This window comes from Loxodonta africana, chromosome 7 (genome assembly GCF_030014295.1).
Source record: "Loxodonta africana isolate mLoxAfr1 chromosome 7, mLoxAfr1.hap2, whole genome shotgun sequence".
Lineage (NCBI taxonomy): Eukaryota > Metazoa > Chordata > Mammalia > Proboscidea > Elephantidae > Loxodonta > Loxodonta africana.
Window position 1 is genome coordinate 93,146,635 of NC_087348.1, and position 25,003 is coordinate 93,171,637.

At 49.4% G+C, this 25,003-nt stretch overlaps 1 protein-coding gene across 2 annotated transcripts in view; it reads left to right on the plus strand.

The window, feature by feature from the left end:
- Positions 1-17,579, plus strand: part of LOC100657191 (diacylglycerol O-acyltransferase 2) — a 112,974-nt gene extending 95,395 nt beyond the window's left edge. The window contains exons 5-10 of one of the 2 annotated variants that reach the window (XM_064288721.1): positions 1,289-1,396; positions 1,807-1,877; positions 8,923-9,127; positions 10,684-10,858; positions 12,234-12,436; positions 16,130-17,579. In XM_064288721.1, coding sequence (XP_064144791.1) covers positions 1,289-1,396; positions 1,807-1,877; positions 8,923-9,127; positions 10,684-10,858; positions 12,234-12,436; positions 16,130-16,284 — 917 coding nt within the window. In that variant the 3' untranslated portion in view covers positions 16,285-17,579. The remainder of the gene's footprint in view (positions 1-1,288; positions 1,397-1,806; positions 1,878-8,922; positions 9,128-10,683; positions 10,859-12,233; positions 12,437-16,129) is intronic. The other variant, XM_064288724.1, reaches the window with a different exon arrangement.
- The last annotated feature ends 7,424 nt before the right edge of the window (positions 17,580-25,003 follow it).

Below are 25,003 nucleotides of genomic sequence, written 5' to 3' on the forward strand. Positions count from 1 at the left end.
AGGTGGCTCAGTGGTTAAGTGCTTAGCTGTTAATTAAAAGAGCAGCTGTTTGAACCCACCAGCCACACCACAGAAGAAATATGTGGTAGTATGCGTCCATAAATATTACAGCCTTGGAAACCCTATGAGGCAGTTCTACTCTGACCTATAGAGTTCCTATGAGTCAGAATTGACTTGACAGCAATAGGTGTTTTTTTTCTTCTTCTTTTTAGTCTCTCAGAGGTGAGCGATGCATGATGTGGGATAGTATGATATTGAGGGTTGTTTCTTGAAGAGATGAGGTCTGAGCCAGGCCTTGAAGGCTGGACGGGAATTGGAAAGAGAGAACCCCTGTGAGGGCATCTGGGGGTGAGTCATGAGATAAACCAGGCTTGGCGCTGACTTTCCTTCCCTTCTGTGCCAGGTTATTCAATCTTGTGGCCAGCTGGCCCAGATCAGAGTGACCAGATGGAAGCTGGCCGCAGGGGAGCCTTCTGAGTGCCCTGTTAGGGTTCTTGGGGAGAGAAAAGTTGATGGGTTCTGTCCACCCCACCCCCCCAGGTGGAAGCTCCTTTGGCCTGGGGTCGGGGGGCAACAGAAATCCCCTCACTCAGGTTCCTCCAGTGACAGTCTGGGGCATGTAATTTTTGGCGAACTTCTAAAGTCTGGTACACAGAGTATGTCCTTTATAGTCAGACCTGGGTTTGCATTCTGGCTCTGCCACTATCCTGCCAGGTGACCATGGGCAAGTTACTTCCCCCTTGAACCTTAGTGTTGTTACCTCCAAAATGGGGTAAAATTTACCCTGTCTCACAAAGAAGCGGCTCAGCCCAAATCCCGAGATGCAGTGGCTCTTGGAAGGTTTTCCCTCTCCTCCTCCACAGCAATTCTGTGCTGGACACTGGGTGGGGGAACGTGCAAGGAGCGGACAGCAAGAACAGCTCCAGAAGAGACTTACAGGAAGCTAAAGCCTACCTCCTCCGGTATTACTGCCCAGGCAGCAGGGAGCCCCTGTGCCCCTTGATGCCAGAACATTCCATCAGAGTCTAGGGCTATGAGACTCGTGTCCCTGTGAGCCTACTCCTCCCCAAGCTGAGCATTCCCTTAGCCATTTCTCACATGACATGGTCACAGACCCACTTTGCCTGTGGCCCCAGCTGTGCGTAGCTTAGTACCATGATAAATGCTCACTTAGTCACTTGGTGAGTCTTGGTTCAGGACCCCAGATCTCCATTGCCCAGAGAGGAGACTGAGGCCTATCCATGGGGGAGCAGGGCCTGACCTGTGGCCATCTGCCTGCCCCCCGCAGGAATGGCCGGCAGCATCATCTTCATGTACACGTTCTGCACTGACTGCTGGCTCATCTCCGTGCTCTACTTCACCTGGCTGGTGTTTGACTGGAACACGCCCAAGAAAGGTAGGAGCACCGACGGCCTCCCTCGGCTTACCCCCTCACCCTTTGGACTGCCCACCTCCTGCACCTGCTATGTGAAAAGCACTGGGCTAGGCCAGAGTGTGGTTTGGAGGAGTGGGTGAAAGCTCCTCAAAGGGTGCCATTTTGGTCCCCATAGGTGCTCAGTCTCAATCAAAGTTTACATAACACAAGAGAGTGAATGTAGAAGGGGGCCCTAGGGGGAGGGGGGCAGGTTCTGCATAGGGAGATAGTCCTCTACCTGTGAGTTTTTAACTGGCAGGCCTGTATTCCTGGTTTCCTTGGGGCCTTGTAGCATTTTTCCACTCTCCTGTCTTGTCTGCCTTGCCCAAGTCTCTCCGCCACCACCCCCCGATCCCCACTCCTTCCCAACATTGTGTTTTATTTTCTGGAAGGTGGCAGGAGGTCAGAGTGGGTCCGAAACTGGGCTGTGTGGCGCTACTTTCGAGACTACTTTCCCGTCCAGGTAAAGCCTCCTGGGTGTTATCTTGGGTAGGTGGGAGCGGATAAAAATCTGAACTCAGACCTTAACGTACCCACCCAGTGGGTTAAGTGGTTCAACACGTGCCAGGTTGAACCCTGTGACGTCGCCCACTGTAAACATCTGTTCATACTCTATCTGTGTTGTGCAGATTCTGAGGCAATTTAGGATACATGTGGAGTCCCTGGGTGGTGCAAACAGTTAACTTCTCAGCTGATAACCTAAAGGTTGGTGGTTAGAGTTCACACAGAGGCACCTTGGAAGAAACATCAGCCATTGAAAACCCTGTCGAGCACAGTTCTGCTCTGACACACACGGGGTTACCATGAGTCAGAATCAACTCGACAGCAACTAGTTTTAGGATACATATAATACCGTACAGTGTAACGAGAAAATCAAGGCTTGAGGGGGAAAAAAAACCCTAACTAGTGTTTCAGCCATAAGGGTCAACAAAGTTGTTATTGAACTTCACATTCAGGTCTGAATTTCCTGGCAGCCAAGGCAAAAAGGGAAACATGATCAGTATATATATTTTACACATATATGTTATATCCTGAGTGATAATAAGGAGCATAATAGTAGATATTACGGCCATTCCTTGTTCCACCCTTCAGTGAATATTAAGGGCATAACTTAATATACTATACCAAAGAAACCAAACCTGTTACCTTTGAGTTGATTCTGACTCATAGCGACCTTATAGGACAGAGTAGAACTGCCCTGTAGGGTGTCCAAGGCTGTAATCTTTACAGATGGAAACCCTGGTGGTGTAGTGGTTAAGCACTATGGCTGCTAACCAAAGGGTCAGCAGTTCAAATCCACCAGGCGCTCCTTGGGAACTCTATGGGGCAGTTCTACTCTGTCCTATAGGTCTGACTATGAGTTAGAATCGACTCGACGGCACTGGGGAAATCTTTACAGAAGCAGGCTGCCACGTCTTCTCCCTTGGAGGGGCTGGTGGGTTCGAATCGCCAACCTTTTAACAGCCAAGTGCTTAACCCCTGTACCACCAGAATCCTTTAACTTAATATAGAGGTGGCTTAACAAGGGCAATACTAAGGAGGTTCAGGTTCATCTGGCCAGGAAGAGAACTCAGGGTAATGAAGAGGGGCAGACTTCCTTCCCTTCCTTCTGAAGATCTTATAGAAATACTTCTCTATAGAAACACTTCTCTCAGCCAGTCATTAGGTAGGTAACTGGAGGTCATGGCCATGGGATTTGGGGCAGGACAGCAGTTGGAATCTCACCTCAACTTTTCACTATCCTCATGTAGCTTTGCCACTCCCTGACCCTCAGTTTCCCCTTCTGTAAAAAGGGAATTGACTCAATGCCTTACAGGCTGCTATGAGAGTTAAAGGAGACTCCCTATGGAAAGGCGCTGGCTCCTAGCAGGCTGTCAATAAATGGAGATCCTCTCTCTTCACTCTGCCGCCTCACCATCTCCCACACCCCAGGCTTATTCTCAAACTCAGCTGCCTGTGCTCTGGCTGTTGCCCTGCTTCCTCAGTGCTACCTCTCCTTTAGGTGGAATTCTAGGAGCACCTCCTCCAGAAGCTTTCCCCAACCACTTCAGCTCCCAGGTCTCTCCTTCTTTCACTGCACATCAAACTTCCTAGGCCCTTATCCCCACAGCCATGACCCCCAGTAACCCATGCAGGGACACGCTGAGAGAAGCATTCCTGTAAGATCTTTTGAAGGCTCTTCTCACCACAGCATGCTGCCTCTCTGTGCTCCACAGCTGTGGGAAATGAGTTGGGGTACGTACGCAGACTTCTCGCAGGCTTAAAAGAAAGAGGCAGGAAAGCCCATTATGACCCTGGGTGAGGTTCTATCCCTTCCAAGGCACAGTCTTCTCATATGAAGCAAGTTCAGGCAAGCTGGTCTCTTGGTTTCCTTCCCTTTCCACCACTAGCTGCTCTGGGGCCCAAGCACTAGTCTTCTCTGGGGCCAACCCTGAGGTCCTGGCAGGGTAAATGATGGCTCCATCTGGCTTTCAGTCTCATCTGTGTCTGCCCGGCTGTGTGTGTGGTAGGCAAGCAGGGCTGGCAGGCAGAGGCATCTGGGGCCCTGGTGCATGTGGGCAGTCCTGGTGGATTGTGGATAACTCTGGCATAATCTTGAAGGTTTTCCCGTCAGAGGAAAGACCTGTCTGGCCAGCTCACTCAGTGCCCCAGCCCTGGCACGCCTTAGCTGCTGAGGTAACCCAGCAGAAAGTGGTTGGTCCCAAAGATTGGATGCAGCGTGTGAGTGTGAAAGTGCATGGTGTAGGGTGGTGTACATTTACTCTTGCGAGTCAGCAACAGAGACAACCCAGCGAGCTACCTGGAGGAGGTGACTGAGTAGTCCTGCATTTCTCCTCTGCACTCAGTATTGTGGGGGTGCTCCAGGACGGGCTCCCTCTGCCCACCTCAGCCAAAACCCAGTTTTCCCAGGACCTTCCTACTCCTCGGGGTCAAGGTTGCCACCCCTCCTTTCCCTGACCCCATCTCTTGTCAGCTAAGAATTTGAAGCTGTTGTTGCTGGGGTGATGTTACATCATGGGACCCAGCCCTCTCATTCTGGAGGTGAGAAAACCGAGTCCCTAAGAGGGACAAGGACTTATCTAGGTTTGCAGAGCAAGTCTGCAGCAGCGTTAATGCTAGAACCCAGACTTCCTGAATCCCGGCTCCAGGTTTTTTTCCCACTGATTTCCTACTGCCTGCTTCTCTGGGATAGATTCAGTGCCAGGACTTCCACATTGGATTGATACCCACTTCCTGGTTGGGCCTGGAGACTAGGGTTGTCTCCTGCTCTGTCACTGTATTCACTGACCTGCCATTGTCGCTCCCTGTCCAGTGCTGGCTCTGTGCTAGGCATGGGGACACAGGGTCAGACCTGGGACCTGCCTGGGAGGTTCACTATTTAATGAATCCTACTAAAAAAAAAAAAAAAAAAAATTTTTTTTTTACTAGACTTTGTCACTTTCTGCCCCTGGGGACCATTGTCCACTTTCTCAAGCTCCTGGAACCTCCTTTACCTTATCTGCAAAATAGAGTTGTTTACATGATAAAAGTGGTAAATTTTGATTTTGCCTGAGGGATTATGGACTCCACCTCTCTCTCCTGGGCCATTTCCTCAGGGGCCTAGCCCCAGACAGTGCTCAGCATGGCCTGCCCAGGGCCCACTGTGGCCTAGTCCTCAGAAAGCTTCCTTGAAGCTGATAGCCCCCTCCTGATGATGATTGTTGGTCAGACCTGGGACAGGTGGGTCCCCCTCCCCACCTGATCCTCACCGTTAGGAAGAACCAAAACAAAACCGAGTGTCCCTTCCCCACCTGATCTCTGCCCTTCCAAAAGAATGGAAACAAAATTCTTTGTTCTTATCATACCTTTGTTCCAAGAAGTCACCTGGAAGTTCAGAGCCACAGGGTGCATGTGGGCTGGCCGTGTGAGGGCTCCAGGGCACCAAAACCAAAGCCAAGCTGAGGCACTGAGCCTCAACCTGAGGCCTAGCCCAGGCTCTGCCCTGGCCTGCTGGTTACCTTGGCCAGGCCCCTCCCCCTTGGGCCTCAGTCTCCCCTTCTGTACAGGGAGGGTTTGGCCTTGGTGACCTGATGTCAGGGCAGCTTTAATGTTCTGTGAGGTTATGGGTGGCCCTCCTGTCCCACCCCCTTTACCCAGCCTCTTGCTAGTGGTTGTGTAATGATCTCCAGCTTCACCTACCCATCCCTCCCCACTCCCTTCTCTTTGCCACCAGAGCAACTCAGCTGGCCCAGAGAACATCCCTTCCCCCAGCAGAAGTGGGGCTTGTGTGTTAGCAGCAGCCAACAGCACTGTCCGCTACCTGGAAGATGAGTGGATACTGCCCTGGGTCACCTCTCCCTGAAATATAGACAGGCTCTTTGGGGAGGAAACCAGGAAAGGCTTTCTAAGCTAAGAATCATCTGTCTGTCCATCTGCCTCATTTCACAGATGGGGAGACTGAGGCCCAGCAAGGAGGGACTGTCCTAAGGTCACAAAGCAAGTTACTGGCAAGCTGGTGTAGGAACCAGGACTCTGCTTCATGGGCCATTCTCTTCCCCATACATTCCTCTACCTTCGTGAGGCCTCTGTAACATTTAGGGGTGGCTGGGCTGCAGCTTGGCTCAGCTCAGCAGGGATGTGCAAATAGAAGCCTGTCAGCTTTCACACTGAATCCTCCCATCACGGGCATCAGCCAGCTTGCTGACCAGGTGATAGAATCAGCCTGGAGTAAGCTCTGAGCTGGGAGCACCAATCCCCAAGTTCTAGTCCTGGCACTACCTTGCTCTGCTGTGTAAGCTTAGAAAGTCCCTGCTCTTGTCTGAGCCTGAGTGTCTTCCTCTGTATGGGGTGGGACCAGCCTACCTGAGTACCTTTCCTGCTCCAACAGTCTGACCTTATGTGGTTTGGGAGGCAGAGTGTGAGGATTGGTTTGCTAGGAACGTGTCCCAGGCTCTCGTTAGCCAGCCAGCCTGGCCTGGGCTCTACCATAGGCTGGGGCTTTGCTGTGGAAGTCAGGGGATAATACAAGAGAGGGCATGTCAGCAGAACCTTCAGCAGCAGTGCCCTTCTTCCTCCTTCCTGAATGGATACTCTGTCCAGCCCTGGGGGACGGGAGTATGGCATGAGGACAGATCAAAGGTGTTCTTCTGGGTATAGCACCAAGGGCCATTATCCTGCCTTGTGCCCTGAGGTGCCTCATTTAACCAGATAGGGTGTTGAGTGGCTAGGTAGAGTTTCCCTCAGGGGACACATCTATATCCCAACCACCAGGGAAAAGTGCAGCTGGTGGCCTGGTCTAGACATGGATGGCGATTTGCTATGACCGTCTCAGGGGAAGTGGCAACTCCCTTCTCTAGGCTTCAGTCTCCATCTTGTAATCAAAGGACTGGCCCAAATCTTCAGGGCTTTCCCAGCCAATTCTGTGCTTTGGGCTCCTGGTTATCAGGACAGGCCTGGACATTAGCTCAAAAGCAAGTTTCCAATCCTATACTGGCTGCCTAAGCTGTTAACTCAGTGCCTTTCTTTTCAATGGAAACTGGCACAGGGGCTTTTTAATTCTAGCTTTACTGAGAGGTTAATTGCTGGGCAGACCTGCTCTTTAGGAGGTAAAACATCACAACAACAACCTTGCAAAGCTCATGTAAAACTGGGCTCCTTTGATCCCCTCACTGCCCCCACACCCCACTAGCCATGGATTAGGCTGCTGCTGTTCCCCCATTTATTTGGTGGGCAGCTGGGAGTCAACTGGGTTTCCCACTTACTGAAGGTGAAGTGGGAGAAAGAGTATGACTGTCCTAAGGAATAGGTGGTAAAACTAAAGGAGTCTTTCTAACACTTACACATACTGGCAGTCACAGAGTTTAGAATGGTACCAGTCACCCTGTGTCCCATCCCCTCTCAGGCATCTGTCACCTGTTAAGAGGTAAAAGTTTGGATTTCAGTTTTCTGAGACTGGCCACCAGCACTGTCTCCCCGCAAACTGGGCACAGGTTCCTCCCTTCAGCCCAGAGGTTCCCGAAGGAGTCATGAAAAACCCGGGCTCTCGGATTCATCCGAGGGCCAGTGACGTGCCTTGCAGCAGCTGCTGCTGTGCAGGGAGGTGGGCTTCTGGTGCGCTGCAGGTGGGAATGTTAGTGGAACCGCCTCCCTGCAGGCAGGGCAGCCAAAAGGGCCAAAATGTTTATGTTCTGTGGCCCAGGAATTATATTGCCAGAAGTATGTCCCAAGAAAACAATCAGATATGTGGACAAAGATATTTACTGATGCATTATTTCCTAGAGGGAAATATTGGAAGTTCTTTACAGGTCCGTCACCTGGAGCTCTATTCCATGTGGCCGAGCTGTGTGGTAAAATAATACGCAGCCATGAGAAAGCACATTACTGAGGAATTTTGATGAGGAAAAATAGCTATCACATATTTGGTAGAAAATGACATAAAGGTAATTTCGAACCATGTGATCTCAATTTTGTGGTTAAAAAAAAAATACGTGTGTGTGTGAGTGGAAAAAGGAAAGCCATCAACGTATCAGAGTGGTTCGTCTGGATGGAGATATTGTAGGTGCTTTTGATTTTTTTTTTTAACTTTTCTATATTTTTGAAATTCTGAGTATTTATGTTTCTAACCAGGAAAAAAGTGATGCTCAGCACCCCCCGCCCCTATCATGTTCCTTGTAAGCTGGGTAGGGGTCTCTGGCTCCACACCTCTCTTGGCTGAGGGTTTCTGGAAACCTTGCATCACCCCATCCTCCAAGCCACTAGCCCCAGGGCAGGGGGTGGGCCCCACGGAAGCCAATCATTCTTTGGAGTATCCCAGGTCAGCTTTGTCGATAGGATAGTGCCGATAGTGCCACCGCAGGTCAGAAGCTGCTGCAGCCCCTCCCCTCGTGCCCTCGTGGCTGGCACGAACGCTGTTGCTTAACCTGTCCTGTCCTTCCTGCCCAAGAGCCTGAGCTGAGCCTGGCTGCCTGGCAGGAAGTTTCCATTCAGACCAGCTGCACTGGCCCTTCTCTGGTGGGCTGGGTCATCCATCCCGTGAGCACGGGGGTCAGATAGACCCCGCCTCCAAGGAGCCCAGAGTTTCAGGAGACTGACAGTGGAGGCTGGGCTTGCAGCCAAGGCTCTGATTGCCAAACTTAGAGACTTGGACTTTATCCTCATGGAAGTTAGACACCTCTTTTTAGTCTGGGAGTGACAGGTGGTTGGCTTTGGGTTTTAGAATAATCACTTTGGCTGTGGTGAGGAGGATGGGCCCCAAAGGAGGGAAGGCAGAAGGCTGACAGAGGATGAATAAGACGACCTGGGGATTCGGGGGAGTGATGGAGAACATTTCCCAGGGACTCACAATCCGCACGGGAACTGCCAGACACCTGGCACTGTGGCCCCAGTAGTGAAGATCTGAGGTCAGGTGTGGAGAGTCACTCCAATCCCTCAGGCCCTCAGAGTCCCAGGTGGGGATTGGCATGCCTGGTCCCCCCACTGCAGTACCCCTTTCCTTGCCATTCTCCTCTGACTCCGGGCTTCTCTCACAGCTGGTGAAGACACACAACCTGCTGACCACCAGGAACTATATCTTAGGAAGCCACCCCCACGGCATCATGGGCCTAGGCATCTTCTGCAACTTTGGCACAGAGGCCACAGAAGTGAGCAAGAAGTTCGCTGGTATAAGACCCTACCTGGCCACATTGGCCGGCAACTTCCGGATGCCAGTGCTGAGAGAATACCTGATGTCCGGAGGTGAGAATCCCCCTCTCCCTGCCCTCTCCACTTAACAGAACAATAGGTCTGGGAGCCAACATGCTGTCACCTGCAGCTGGTCCCATGCTGGGAGTTACAAGGTGCCACAGACACAGGTGCATCAAGGCTGAGCTGGGGAGGTGTTCACACAGAGATGTGGGCAGTGTTCTCTGGGTCCCAGAGCACAGAAGGACTCATTCCATCTTGTACGGAAGACTTTTCACATAGGAGGTGACATTCGGCTTGGGTTTTGATAGGCTTTTGATAAGTGGAAGGGAAGGGTGACTGGGCCTCACCCTGTGATAAGAAGTTGAGAGACACTGCCTTAGATGTTGGGTTGCTCCAGGGGTCTGGAGAAGTTGGACTCCTTTCTCAGGAGGAAATTGGAGCACTGATTTGGCCTGAAGGCAAGAGTCTAGGCAGAGAGGATGAAGCTGGTGTTAAAACTGGTGGCTTCTACCTCTGCCATCTCCATAGGCCCTACTGGCTGCTGGGCTGACCCCTGGCTGCAGGACTCAGCAATCTTGCTGCACCAGAGCTGGGCCTGGGTTCAGCCTAACTTTGCTTTTCTCTGCCTTGGGCCCTATTCCTGGGCTCTGCCTGTGTACTAGGAGGCAGAGAATGGCCAGCTGTACTATTTCCTAGCTGTGTGACTTTGGGCATGTCACTTAACTTCTCTGAGTTATTTTCTCACCTGTAAAAATATCTGACACATAAGGTCCCTTCTGAGTCCCAGTTGGTACCACCTCTCTCCTTAAGACTTTCTGGTCAGTTCTGCTTGGCCCATCCTTCCCTCCACCCTCCAGGCAGCTTTCAGTCAAACAGACCCAGTCCCTGGCGTCTCACCAGGCCCTGCCATATTACCACCCCTGACCCACCTTGGATTCAGGCATGTGGTTGCTTGAGATGCCAGGAGCCAGGTACCTGGCCATGACACCAGCTTGTGGGTCTCTTCAGGCCTAGGGTTGACACCTCCCTTGGCTTGTGACCTTCTCTCTGGACGAGGGAGAAGGAGCAGAGAAGGATCTGGGCGACGGGAAAGAGGAGGGGGAGCTTAAGAACAGGGCTGCAGACCTTCCATCTCAGGGTCCTGCTTGAGAGAAATAAATGAGAGAGGAGAAGTGTGCGGAGCATCTCCCCTAGGAGACCTCTCCGCTAGGAGACCTTCTCTGGGCACCCTTATCCCCTGTGCTGCCCACTGCACAACCTAGTCATTGCCCGTGGCACTGTCATTGTGCACTTGCTCATCACCCTCACCAGCCTGATTCATCTGGGTCCTCAGCACCAGGTACCAGCCTGACAGGACCTCAGAGGAGATGTTTGCCAAATGAATGAATCCCCAAAATAACCTTTTATCATGTCCCCATTTTATAAATAAGTAAGTTTTTAAGCTGAGGCTTTGAAAAACGAATAGCTTACCTATACAACCTAGAAGTGGTCGGGTTAGATCTGGGGCCCAAGTCCCAGGATGCTTCCTCTTACACATGACCGTGTGCAGGGGGCGGAAAGTGCATCAGTGGGCAGCCCTGATTGTGCATCCCCCCGCTCCCTCCCAGGCATCTGCCCTGTCAACCGGGACACCATAGAGTACCTGCTTTCAAAGAATGGGAGTGGCAATGCCGTCATCATCGTAGTGGGAGGTGCAGCCGAGTCTCTGAGCTCCAGGCCCGGCAAGAATGCCGTCACCCTGCGCAACCGCAAGGGCTTTGTGAAACTGGCCCTGCGCCATGGGTAAGTGCCTCCTCTATGCACACACACAATCCTGCAGCTATTCTGGGCTCAGGGCAGCAGCCTTCTTAGCCCCTGGAGACAGGGCCTGGATTCCTGGAAGTCATAGGAGAGAGTTCACCATCTTGCGGGAGAGGGCAGGTTGGAGCCCAGACAGGGACATTCGGGCCAAGTTTGCCAAGTGTATGCTGGGTATCTGGGTGGGGCAGAGATTCAGCCTGTGTCTCCTGGGCTCTTGAAAGTCAGCTACGAAGCCAAGCTTATGTGTGCATAAGCATCAGAATGAGACTATGAAAAGACTCACCATCTGCGACCAAAATGTATCATGATGCTAGGAGAGCAAGAGGTTAGGAAGGAGGATGTATGGCTGGAAACATCAGGGAAGGCTTCTTGGAGGCAGTGACCCTGAGGACAGCTGAGAGGAGCTGGACAAATTGGAGTTCTGTCGCCCTCTAGAAAAGCAAAGATACATTCTATGTAGTCACCTATTTAGCACATTTCATTTGATGAAACGCTTTCACTTGTCTCTTCTGATTCCTGGGCAGTCATGCAGGTGATGACATCCGCATTTTCCACTTAAGAAAACTGAGTGAGGCTAAGTGACCTGGTCAGGGAGCTGAGCTCTTTGGGCTCCAAGCCTGCTCTTTTCTTCTCATGTCTGGGTTCCAGATGACCCCAGGAGGAGGCATGGGCCCTGGGATGAAGCACTTCCAGCAGCGACATAGCCAGAGTGGGAGAGGGTGTGACCTGCAGTCACACACTCATTAGGGGTGGCACTAAGCCACTCCATCTAGGACCCATCCAGCCTGGAGCATGGCAGGGGTGACAGCAGCCCTTCTCTTTCTCCTCAGGAACTTAGCTCAGGCTTCAGCTAGAAGACCTTGCTCTTCAGTGCCGGACCCTGTGTTGGGCCCTGGGGATACAGTCAAACCAGACCCAGTCTTTGGCTTCAGGGAGCAGGGGGAGAGGGCAAGGACAGACAGTGTGCCAAGAGCTGTGACACTGGGACGAATATGGGGCCAGGGCCGAGGAATCCTGACTCCACCTGGTGATGATGGTGGGTGTGACAGGGAGAATTTCCCAGGGGAGGCAGGCCCTGAAGGATGATGGAGAAGAAAACGCATTCCAGAGCAGAGCTTTCAACCTTCCTTCTTGCCTGGTGGTCCCAAAGCTCTGACATGATCCCTGGTCACCAATAGAGCCCAGGCCTGTCCAGGTCTGGTAGTGCGGGACATGTGAGTGTGGGATCCCTCCAAGTGATTCTGGTATACCCCTGGGGGCAGGGGTGAGCCTCGCTGGTATCAGCGGCCTCTTGGGCTGAAAGTGGGAACTAAAGCCAGCCATTAGGGTGTGACAGGCCCTGTCGTCTCCCTTCCAGAGCCGACCTGGTTCCTACCTACTCCTTTGGGGAGAATGACGTGTTCAAGCAGGTGATCTTTGAGGAGGGCTCCTGGGGCCGATGGGTCCAGAAGAAGTTCCAGAAGTACATTGGCTTTGCCCCGTGCATCTTCCATGGCCGAGGCCTCTTCTCCTCTGATACCTGGGGGCTGGTGCCCTACTCCAAGCCCATCACCACCGTCGGTGAGTCCCCTAGCCTGTGGGCTGAGAGTTGTCCTGAGTGTAGGGTGTCACCCCTGTCAGATCTGCGTTAGAGTTGTTCTGGCTGTTGTGTGAAGGACATATTGGAAAGGGAGTTGGCCCATGTGGCAGGGCCAGCAAAATATTTGGCACAGATTGGAGAATAGTTTAACTTTTAAAATTATTTATCAGTTGCCTAAGGAGCCCTGGTGGTACCGTGGTTAAGCACTTGGCTGCTAACCGAAAGGTCAGCAGTTCGAACTCATCAGCTGCTCCACAGGAGAAAGATGTGGTGGTCTGCTTCTGTAAAGATTACAGCCTTGGAAGCCCTACGGGGCAGTTTTTCTCAGTCCAATAGGGCCGCTATGAGTTGGAATCGACTCTATGGTAACGGGTTATTGATGGCCTACAATACTTCAGGTGCTGCTCTAGGCAACAGTGGTGCACTGAGGCTGTGTCTTTACCTTCCTGGAGCTTGTATTCTAGTGGAGGAAGCAGACAGGATAATTTCATCTGAAGGAGTGCTGTGAAGAACGATAAAGCCAGATGAGAGGATAGCGATCCAAGAAGGCCTCAGCAAAGGATTAAGGGAGGGATCCAGCCATGTGAGGATAGAACGGAAGACCATTCCTGCCAGTATGAACAGCATGTGGTAAGACCCTGAGGCAGGAATGAGCTTAGTGTATCCAGGGAACAGAAAAAAGTCAAGGGTGGAACAGAAAAAAGAACAAGTGCTAGAGGGGGAGACATTGGAGATGCCGGCAATGAATTGGGCAAGACTCAGATTCCCACATGTAAGAGTCGGGATTGAATTGTGTGTAATGAGAGGCCTCTGGAGGGTTTGAGCAGAGGAATGGTATGATCCAGTTTATGTTTGTCCTTGAGGTAGGTGGAGAGGCAAGAGCTGTAGCAGTGTAGGCATGACAGGATGGCAGTCTCAGACAGGATGTAGGCTCAGAGGATGATGACAACAGATGAGGTGGTGGGAGGAGGTTAGAGTCAAGATACAAATTGAAGGTAGACTTGGCAGGCCTTGCTGATGAACTCGATGTTGGATATTAGTGAGCAAAAGAAGGGAGTCAAGGATGACTCCAAGGTTTTTGGACTGCACAAGGCAGGAAAGAGTGGTACCATTTAATGAGATGGAGAAGGCAAGGAGGATCAGGTTTGGGTTAGAGAATCAAGAATTTTGTTTTAGATGGCTTACATTTTGGTATCTATTAGTGGATGTGTCAAGATGGTGTTGGATATACCAGTCTAGGGCTGGATGAGAGGACGAGCCTGGAATGTAGTGTTGGTCAGCAGCACATCGGCAGTATTTTAAGCTATAGACAGGGTGAGACCACCCGGGGAGACAGTGCAGATAAAGAAGAGGGTGGAGGATGGAATCTGGGGCATGACAGCAGTAGAGGTTGGGGAAATGAGGTAGAGCCAACAAAGAAGGCTGAGAAGGAGCAGCCAGAGGGAAGAGGAGCGCCAAGAGAGTGAGGTGCATCCGGAAACCAAGAGGGGAAAGTATTTCAAGAGGAGAAGGTGATCTTCAGTGCCATCGCTGCAGAGATGGGGAGGATGATGACGGCTGAACATCCACCATTGGATTTGGCAACTTGGAGCCCGTGGTGATCTTATCGAGGGCTGTTTCAGTGACTGGTGGGGATACTCCAGCTAGTATGAGTAGGGCAAGGAGAGAATGGGAGGGGAGAAGTAGAGACAGTGGGAAGGAACCACTCTTGAGTTTTTGCTATTTTAAGCAGCAGAGAAATAGGGGCAATAGCTGGAGGGAGTTGTGGGGCCCAGGCATTTTTCTCTGTTTTTAAGATGATGATGGCTCACATGCATTTACTGTGTGCCAGGCACTGCTCTAGTTCTCTTTCTATATTAACTTACTTAATACTCAGGTCTAAAAGGTAGATACTATTATATTTCTCATTCACAAATCAGGAAATCAAGTTACAGAGAAATTAACTTGCCCGAGGTCACACAGCTAGTTTGCAGTAGAGTTGAGATTCAAATCTTGGGCCGCCTGGCTCTGTTGTCCATGTTTTTAACCCTGAGTATTTCAACACATTCGGGTCCCAACGGGAACGACCAGGAGAGGAAAGGTGGGGTGGGGGTGGGGACTGTAGTTCCATTACTATGAGCCAAGCCCTATGATAGATGAGAATACAAGACCCAGCCATCTCTGGGTTTACAGAGTCCACAGTCTATCAGAAAAGACTGTATATTACAGCAAAGACCAACGGTGATGAGGGTGTGGGGCGTGGGTTGCTTTGAAGGTCAGAGCGGACCCCAGGGAGGCGGTGACTCTTACACGCTAAATAGAAATTATCTGGCAGAGGAGGGGAGGCAGAGAGTTTCTGCCAGAAACAGTAGGCTAAGTGAAGTTCTGGCAGTAAGACTGGATAAATTTTTAGGAGCAGAGAGAAAAAAAAAAACATGATTGGAGCATAAACCTATGAGAACTGTAGCAAAAACTGGCTGCGGTTGCCCCTTAGCTGTGCTGTGTTGGTGTATTTGGGACAGTTGGGGAATGCCCTTGAGAAGAGTCCAGAGAATTACCTGCTGTAGAAGTGTGTGTATGTGTGTGTATTAGCAATTTACAAACTAGAGATCACTGTCAGGAAGGTGTGGGTCACAAGCAGTGGACTCTTGGGGCCAAAGCTCACAGATAGTTTCTGTTATCAGTGCCAGGTGTTTTGCTTTGTACTTTTAGATAGAGACAGATTACCTGCATTTTAGGTCACATGACCCCCCCCCCCACACACACACACCCTTGACTCGTTATACACAAATCTTGACTCCATGGCAATCGTTTGTTTGTTTGTTTAATGCCAGGTCTGATCTCCACAAGGCAGCCAGGAACATGACACAAGTGTGCGCCTGAGAGGGGACAGGGACCTGTGAGCAGTTCACCTTAAAAATAGAAAGCTACTTGAGGGTGTTTTGTCGGGAAGGGTTCAGATTTGCATTTTAAAAGTTTGTGGTAGAGCTGGGAGCTGCTGTGTAGAAAATGGCTTAGAAGGGGCAAGAATGGAAGCCAGGAAACCAGTTAGGAGGTTTTTGTGATAGACAGTGGCTTGGATCGAGGGGACAGCAGTGGAGATGGGAGAGAAGTGGATGGATTTGAGAGAAATTTGGGAAATAGCATTGACAGGACTTTTGGGGATGGATTAGATATAAAGATGGAGCAGGATAAGAAAATGAAACAGTGCACAGATATACAAATGTCCATCTCCATCTCCCTCTCTCACCCTTTCCGCACTTTTCAAAGCATGTCAAGTTACTCCCCAGAAAGAGCCCTATGAGGAACGGTCCCCCTGTGACAGATGAGGAAACTGAAACTCAGAGAGGTGAAGTCACTTGCCCAAAGCAGGGCAAAAAGCAGAGCTGTTACTTGATCCCACAGCTCTTACAGGAACCCCCAGCAGAGTGCATTAGGTGAGGGCACTAGTTCAGCTGGTCTGCACGCCCACCTGCTGCTTAGTGGCTGTGTGACCTTGGGCAGGCCCTTGCTCCTGGGCCTTAGTCTTCTCGTCTGTAGGAAGGACAGCCTGAGATGAGACACATAAAGCACTCAGTGCTGTTCCTGACACATAGTGTAAGCACATAGCACAGGGGTGCTGCCATCAGCATCACAGTGGAGGTAGGGGTAAGGGGACTGAACAGTGTTGACTAACCTCTGCCCCATCTCTGCAGTGGGTGAGCCCATCACCATTCCCAAGGTGGAGCAGCCAACCCAGAAGGACATTGACCTGTACCACAGCATGTACATGGAGGCCCTGGTGAAGCTCTTTGACAACTACAAGACCAAGTTCGGCCTCCCGGAGACCGAGGTCCTGGAGGTGAACTGACCCAGCCCTCAGGAACCCTGGGAGGAACCAGCTGCAAACCGTTTTCTGCCGAGTTCTCGAGTGCTTTTCTTTTCTGTAAATTTGGAAGCGTCATGGGTGTCTGTGGATTATTTAAAAGAAATTATAATAATTTTGTTAAACCATTACAATGTTAGGTTTTTTTTAAGGAGGAAAAAGTGACTGCGTCAAGCTCTTTCGCTTCTGGTTTGTCCTGTTCTAGGTGGTGGCTAACATATCTGGGCCTTTCTGGTTTCTCCATCAACTCCCCTTCTTCTCTTCTCAAAATGACAGAGAAAATTTAGTCCTGGCTAGTTGGGACAAGAGGGACAGCCATTAGTGACTCAGGCCAGTTAGATTGTTTGGTCTTTGCCCTGGGGGATGAGAGGCAGAAGCCATTTCTAATACAAATACCTCTATTCCCAGCCACCCCACACTTGACTACAGGGCAGTCCCTCTTGTCAAGCAGAAGACTCAGGGGGCACAGTTGTCCCTGTTTGGCAGAGGGCAGTGGTATGCCTCTGGCACGCTCCAGTTTGATTCACCTCTCTCACCCCCTCCTTCGCCCGTGAACATCTCCAGCTCCTCCCCACAGTCCACTTCAGTCTCTCAAATCTCTGCCTGCATTGGTCTCCAGGGCGAGGATGGGGATGGCAATGGTGCCACACTGGAGAACAAGACTGACCCGGATTCACCATCTCTTAGATTATTAGGCCACCATGTTCTGGTTGGAGCAACCGGTTTTCCTCAGGAGACTGATGACATAGACCCAGCACAGGCTCAGCCTTGGCCTGAATCATGTTTCCCAGTGGCCTCAGTTATGCGTCACCCACACCCCCAAGTCTGGGTGTGAGGAAGAGGATCCCTCTTCCTATTCACAGACGGGGCCTGCCCCCCGGAGCAGCAGACTGGTTCCAAGACAGGAGGCCCCTGAACCCAAGCTCCACATCTTTGTGCCTTTGTGAGGGAAGAAACGCAGCCCCTGCTCTGTGTTGTTTTCTCTTGATGAGATCATTGTACCCTGTGAGACTTTTGTATATTCCTAGACAAATAAATGAAAACGAGAGTTTTGTACGGGTTATTGTTGAGGCTCCATCTGCATCATGACGCTGAGAGTTGGAGAAGACCCCGGCCCCAGCTGGAGTGGCTTCTGAGCCCTCCACCTTCTTGCTCCTTAGCCCTTATGGCCCTGTTGTGGTATGTTAGTTATCTCTTGCTATGTAACAAATTATCCCAAAACGTAGTAGCTTAAAAGCACTTTTGTTTTTCACAGTTTCTGCGGGTCAGAAGTCTAGGTATGATTTAGCTGAGTCCTCTGCTTCAGGGCCTCTCACAAGGTTGCAGTTATCTCAAAGCTTGACTGGGGAAGGATCCACTTCCAAGCTCATTCATATGGTTGTTGGCAGGATGCAGTTCCTCAATGGCTACTGCCCAGAGGCCAACCTTAGTTCTTTGCCACGTGGGCCTCACCGTACGACAGCTTACAACATGGCAGCTGGCTTCATCAGAGAGAGTAAGCAAGAAGAACCAAAGAGAGAGTGGAAGCAAGATGGAAGTCATAGTCTTTGATAACTTAATCTTGGAGGTGATAACCTGTCACTTTTGTCATATTCTATTCATTATATATAGGTCACTATGTCTAGGCCACACTCAAGAGTATTACACAAGGGAATGAATGCCAGGAAAAGGGTGGAGAGGAGGGGGCTGTCATTGGAAGCCACTTCAGAAGCTGTCTACCACATGTGGTAAAGGGCACCTGTCTAACTGTAGGGTCCTGGAACGGCCGAGCTGGAAGGGCCCTTGTGGCTCATTCAAATTGTGTTCCCTCCTTCTGGCCTCAATTATACCAAAAAAGAGGCCCGGCCTGCTGTCACCCTAGTGATTTCATCCCACACCAACATCTCAGTGAGTAGTAAAACCTGGGAATCCTTCCCAGCTAGGACCAAAAGATCTCATCCCATTTTCTCATTTCCTAAATGCCTACCTTTGCTTTTCATCGATCCCAGGAACCAGGGACCCCTCTGTGCCAGAAGCTGTGAGTGGGCTTCTTGGAACATAGACATGAGTTAGATCGATGAAATCCATGATGAGAGCAGAGACAAACATTGGAAATTAGGGTGGTCAGAGCTGTAACAGAGAAGCCTCTAACCCAACCTGGGGTGCCTCTTTGAGGAGGTAACACCTAAGAGGGGCTGTCTTAGTCATCTAGTGCTGCTATAACAGAAATACCACAAGTAGATGGCTTTAACAAAGAGAAATTTATTCTCTCACAGTCTAGGAGTCTAGAAGTCCAAATTCAGGGCCCCAGCTCCAGGGGAAGGCTTTCTCTCTCTGTTGACTCTGGGGGAAGGTCCATATCATCAATCTTCCCTGGCCGAGGAGCTTCTCAGTGCAGGGATCTCGGATCCAAGGAACGTGCTACGCTCTTGGTGCTTCTTTCTTGGTGGTATGTGGTCTCCCTGTCTCTCTGGTGGTGTCTCTCTTTTCTGTCTCAAAAGAGATTTAAGACACAGCCTAATCTTGTAGATTTGAGTCCTGCCTCATGCAACTGCCCCAATCCCATCTCATTAACATCATGGAGATAGGATTTAGAACACGGGAAAATCACAATCACACAATACTGGGAATCGTGGCCCAGCCAAGTTGACAGATATTTTGGGGGGACACAATTCAATCGATGACAAGCGCCTCAAAGGGTAACTGGAAGTTTGCCAGGAAGGGAAGGAGGTGAAAGACACAGCAGCAAGGCAAAGATGGGGGAGAGAGCACTGCTGATTTGAAACAATGAGAGGTGGCAGTAGAAGAGTCTGCAGAGTTCAGCTTCTTTAGTGAGTTTTTAGGACAGCAGTGAGGGGAAGTGCTTTGGGGTGGGGTCAGAATGGCCAACAGAGGCTGGCCCCAGGCAGCCCCAGGTAGGCAGGAAAGGAGAAGACCCAGGCAATAGTCCTCAGGGTGGAGGCTCATGTCAGAGGACAGGCATTTCCTTTAGGATAGAGAAAAGACTCCTTTTCTGATTAGAGCCTCAGCTCACACATTAGCCCCAGCCTTAGCATAGACCTCACCTAAACTGGTTGTAACCTCAGCCCCTGGCTTCAGGCCAAGCCCTGCCCTAACCTAGGCCACTCCACAAACGCTGGCCGTTATTCTCAAGATTCATTAATTTTGTGAATATTGAATACCTACTATGTCCCCTGGTGGCACAGTGGTTAAGAGCTTGGTCACTAATCAAAAGGTCAGCAGTTCGAATCCAGCAGCCACTCCTTATAAACCCTGTGGGGTAGTTCCACTCTGTCCTATAGGGTCACTATGAGTCAGAATTGACTCAACAGCAATGGGTTTGGTTTTTGGTACTATATGCCCAAGGAACTCAGCCATCTCTGCCTAAGGAGAACAGTGACCATAACCAAATCCCAGAAGGACCCCCTTGCCCAGGGCAATGTATGTCTAGCAGTGGCCTGTCCAGAGCAGAGGCAAGCCCCCCTCCTAAGCTGTGTGTGAGGAACTCCAGGCAGACGTTTTGGACATTGAGTTAGGAGTTGTTACCATAGTAGAGGGAACTGGAACCTCCTTTTCCAAAAGGCTCTCCACCTTTGAGCAGTGGGGGTGTGGCTGCAGTCCCAGCCTGAAGATTCTCAATTCCATGGTCCTGCTTGTGGTAGATGGCGCAGGACTGGGCAGTGTTTCATTCTGTTGTACAGAGGGTCGCTAGGAGTCCTAATCAACTCGAAGGCACCTAACAAAAACTGTGATCCCTGATATGGCCACTAGGGGGCACTAAAGGTGAATTTGAGGCGAACTCCACACAGCCCTCCAGCTTCCAAAGCTTTCTTTTCCCATTTTGACAACATTAACTCAGTTCCTACCCTGGGGCTAGAAACTGTTTTGTTATTAGTTGCCACCGGACTTGTGGCAACCCCGTGTGTTACAGAATAGAATTGCTTCATGGGGTTTTCTTGGCTCTAATCTCACCCTGAAGACTAAGGTGAGCCTGACCCAAGCCATGGTATTTTCAATCACATCATATGCATGTGAAAGCTGGACAATGAATAAGACCAAAGAAGAGTTGATGCCTTTGAATTGTGGTGTTGGCGAAGAATATTGAATATACCATGGACTGCCAAAAGAACGAACAAATCTGTCTTGGAAGAAGTGCGGCCAGAATGCCCCTTAGAGGCAAGGATGGCAAGACTGCGTCTTACATACTTTGGGCATGTTGTCAGGAGGGGTCAGTCCCTGGAGAAGGACATCATGCTTGGCAGAGAACAGGGTTAGCGGAAAAGAGGAAGACCCTCAACGAGGTGGACTGACACAGTGGCTGCAACAATGAGCTCAAGCATAGCAACGATTGTAAGGATGGCGCAGGACTGGGCAGTGTTTCCTTCTGTTGTGCACAGGGTCACTATGAGTCGGAACTGACTCGATGGCACCTAACAACAGCAATCTTCACAAAAGCAGTTCACCAGGCCTTGGTTAGAAACTTGTTATTGGTTGCTGTGCAGTCATTTCTGACTCACGGTGACCCCATGTGTGCAGAGCAGAACTGCTCCATAGAGTTTTCAAGGCTGTGACCTTTTGGAAGTGGATTGCCAGGCCCTTCTGCCGAGGTGCCTCTAAAAAAAAAACTAGGTGGCTTCAAATAGCCAAACTCTTGGCCAGCAGTTGAGCGAGCGCTTAGCCGCTTTTGCCACCCAGGGACTCCTAGGGACAAGTAATATCACATATCCAGAGAAGCTTAGAGGTAGACAGGAATTTCAAAATCATCTAGAACAACTTCTAATCTGGGAAACTGGCACAGAGAAGCCACGGGGTTTGCCTCTTATCACACAGCAAATCCACAAAGACTTAACAGCACAACTTCCCTTGACAGGGCATGCAATGAGGGGCTTCCAAATTCAATGTCCCTTATTTTTAGGTGTTTGCAGTGTAGTAAGGGAGGCAGAAATGTAAATCACTCATCTTTTTAAAATTGTTACTTTTGTGAATATATATATATAAAACACCACATTTGCCAATTCAAGATTATCCAGGTGAAGGTTTTAGTGATATTAACTACATTAATTATGGGGTAAAGCTCTCATCTTAAAAAAAACCAAAAAAAACCTTTGCCTCCTCTTATATTCTCACCCAGTCAACAACCAGCCATCCCTTCATCATGGATTCCTCCCTCCTTCCCTTCCCACTTCACTACCTGCCTGCTGATGCCACTGAAATCTCCCTTCTTGATCAAATAAAATCAAATAATCTTTGTCATCAAGTAACGTAATGTTATATACATATGTGTGTGTGCATATGCATATACACATGCATGTGTATATATACATACATACATATAGGGAACCCTGGTGGTGCAGTGGTTAAAGCGCTCATCTGCTAACTGAAACATTGGCAGTTTGAACCCACAAGCTGCTCCACAGGATAAAGATGTAGCAATCTGCTTCTGTAAAGATTTACAGCCTTGGAAATCCTATGGGGCAATCCTACTCCGTCCTACAGGGTCACTACGGGTTGGAATCGACTCGATGACTATGGGGTTAGGGAGCCCTGGTGGCAAAGTGGTTAAATGCTCAGATGCTAACTAAAAGGTTAGCAGTTCGAACCCACCCAGTGGCTCCTCAGGAAAAAGTCCTGGCAATCTGCTACTGTAAAGATTACAGCCTAGAAAGCCCTACGGGGCAGTTCTACTCTCACGTAGGGTTACTATGTCAAAATTGACTCTATGGCACCTAGCAACAACATATATACATAAATACACGTGTATATGGAGCCCTGGTGGTACAGTGGTTAAGAGCTCCGCTGCTAACCAAAGGCTCAGAAGTTCGAATCCACCAGCTGCTCTTTGGAAACCCTATGGGGCAGTTCTGTTCTGTCCTATAGGGTCGCTATGAGTTGGAATCGACTTGACAACAACAAGTTTGGTTTTTGTGTCCGTGCAAGTGTGTTTATATATATAAGTGAGAAGTGTTCAACCCAGGGATCGGCCCATAGTCCCTCACCAGGAAATGGTAGCTGTGATCTTTGTAATCATCATCGTCACACCCTTACCACGTTTCGCTGACCTAATGCATTGGGCTCCCTGTTTTCAGGCACCTCTCCAGTTCTCTCCATGCAGCAGCCAAAGTGGTCTTTTTTCTTTTGACTTGTGGTCACAGTACTCCAATCTCTGCCTCCATCTTCGCATCACCTTTGTCTGTAGTCAAATCTCTTGCCTCTCTCTCATAAGGACACTTGTGATGGCATTTAGGGCCTACCCAGGATAATCTCCCCATCTCAAGATCCTAACTTAATCACACCTGCAAAGACCCTTTTCCAAAAGAAGGAAACACAGTTTCCAGGGATCAGGACCTGATGTTTTTGGGGGCCATGATTCAGTCTACTACACCCATGAACATAAATGTCTTTCCATTGATTTAGGTCTTGTTTAATTCTTTCAACAATATTTTGTAGTTTTCAATGTATAAGTCTCGTACTTCATTTGTTATACCCTAAAATTTTTATATAACCTTGAATTGCGATTGTTATTGTTAGCTGCCATTGAGTCAGCCCCCAACTCGTGTCCACCCTATGCCAACAGAACTAAATGTACCCGGTCCTGTGCCATCTCCATGACAGGTTGTAGATTGGACCTTTTTTAACCGTTTAGTTTGAAATTTAGAAACTTGGCTGATGAATAGTGAGAAATTTGTTTTAAAAGTGAGCTCATTAAAAATATAACTGGTTGGATCCTTTACTACAAATATAAAAGGCAGTTAACACACACCCAAACTTACCATAAGTGCTTCAACCACCCATCATACAACATTATTGGGACTTACTCATCCAATACTCATTATACTGTTACACTAGGAGGAGGACATGCAGCAGAACCAATGCCTTGCCTGGCCATTAGTTGATCTCAGTGTCCTGGGTGCTATATTTTTTGTACAATTTTATATCAACAGCCATATGCAGCCTGAGTCTTATAAAAGGATTTTCAATTGCCTCATATGCCTGCAAAAGTTGGATAGTGAAAAAGGAAGACAGATGAAGAATTGATAAGTTCAAACTGTGGTGCTGGCAAAGAATATTGAATATACTGTGGACTGCCAAAAGAGCAAACAAATCAGTCTTAGGAGAAATACAACCAAAATGCTTCTTCGAAGCCAGGATGGCTAGGCTTTGACTCACCTACTTCGGTCATGTCATCAGGAGAGACCAATCGCTAGAAAAGGACATTATGTTCGGTAAAGTAGAAGGTCAGTGAAAATAAGGGCAATCCTCAGTGAGATGGATTGACAAACAATAGCTGTTACAATGGACTCAAACATATCAACGGCCACAAAGATAGTGCAGGACTGGGTAGCATTTTGTTCTGTTATACATAAGGTCGCCATGAGTCACAAGCAAATTAACAATGACAACAACAACAGCGCTAAGCTACAATCTTCACATTTATAGTCAACGACATAGTGTGAAAACCAATGGAATTGGGGAAGAAGCACTAGTCTTGGAGGTACGAAGCCCTGCGTCTCTGTCTCATTTTGTTATAAACTTTGCGTGACCTGAGCAATCTTCCTCTCTCTGGAGTTGTGCCCACTGAGGGAGGTATGGAGGCCCCATGGCACCCAAACATTCACCTACCCAAACATTTATCCATTCATTCACTGACTTTGTTCATTACTCAGTCATTTGGGGAGGCAAACACATAAACCACTCAGTATATCACTAGGCAGATAGATACGTGTGCTAAAGAGAGGCCAGGTAGCTACTGTGTAAGCCCATAAAACCAAACCAAACCCTGTGCAGTCAAGTCGATTCCGACTCAGAGCGACCCTATAGGACAGAGTAGAACTGCCCCACAGAGTTTCCAAGGAGCGCATGGTGGATTCAAACTGCTGACCCTTTGGTTAACAGCCATAGCACTTAACCACTACACCACCAGGGTTTCTGTGTGAGCCCATAAAAAAAATTAGAGGTAGCAATTAGTTCGGATCTGGGAAGGCTTTTTTGAGGAAGTGCCTTGAAGGGCTGGGAAAGAGATGAAGAAACGCTGCCAAGGGACCTGCCTTTCAGGTCTGTTCGGTATGTGCAGGCTCTTTGGGGAACTACTCTTTTTTGTTTTATAATTCTCCCTGGCCTTCTGGAATACTCTTCCTCTTTCAGTCCTGCCCCTTCAAAGCCACCTAGCCATGGCTGCCTGACTGATTTTTCTAAGTGACTTCCTGTTGCCCAAGATCAAGCCCAAGTTCTTCAGCCTGGTAGTCAGGTTCTTCTCAGCCAGGCCCTGTCTTCTGCTTCCAGCCGCTTTGCCTATTGCTCTTCCGTGTAACTTTTATGTCAGCCATGTTAAATTAGCCAATGGTCCACACTCTTGCCATGTTATCTGCCTCTGTGCCTTTACTCATATTGTTCCCTCTGCCGAGAACACCCTTTCATCACCTCAATTACTGCACTTACCACTTTGTACTGAAGTGCTCTGTGAACTCCTTGCAATCAGGGATTCTATCTGCACCATTTCTGTAAGTCTAGTGACCAGGCTGGACGCTTGGTAAGAGTCTGATGGGCGTTTGAATAAACAAGTAAGTAAACAGAAAAGGGTTCTGTTGAAAGGAAAGGGACAGATTTAATTCAATTCAGTTTGATATACCAAAAGACTAATCTGCACTATCTTGCTCTCATTTCTCCAATGCATTGCCCCATCCTCCCCCTCCAATGTGGAGAATGAGACGGATGGGAGGAGGAGGAG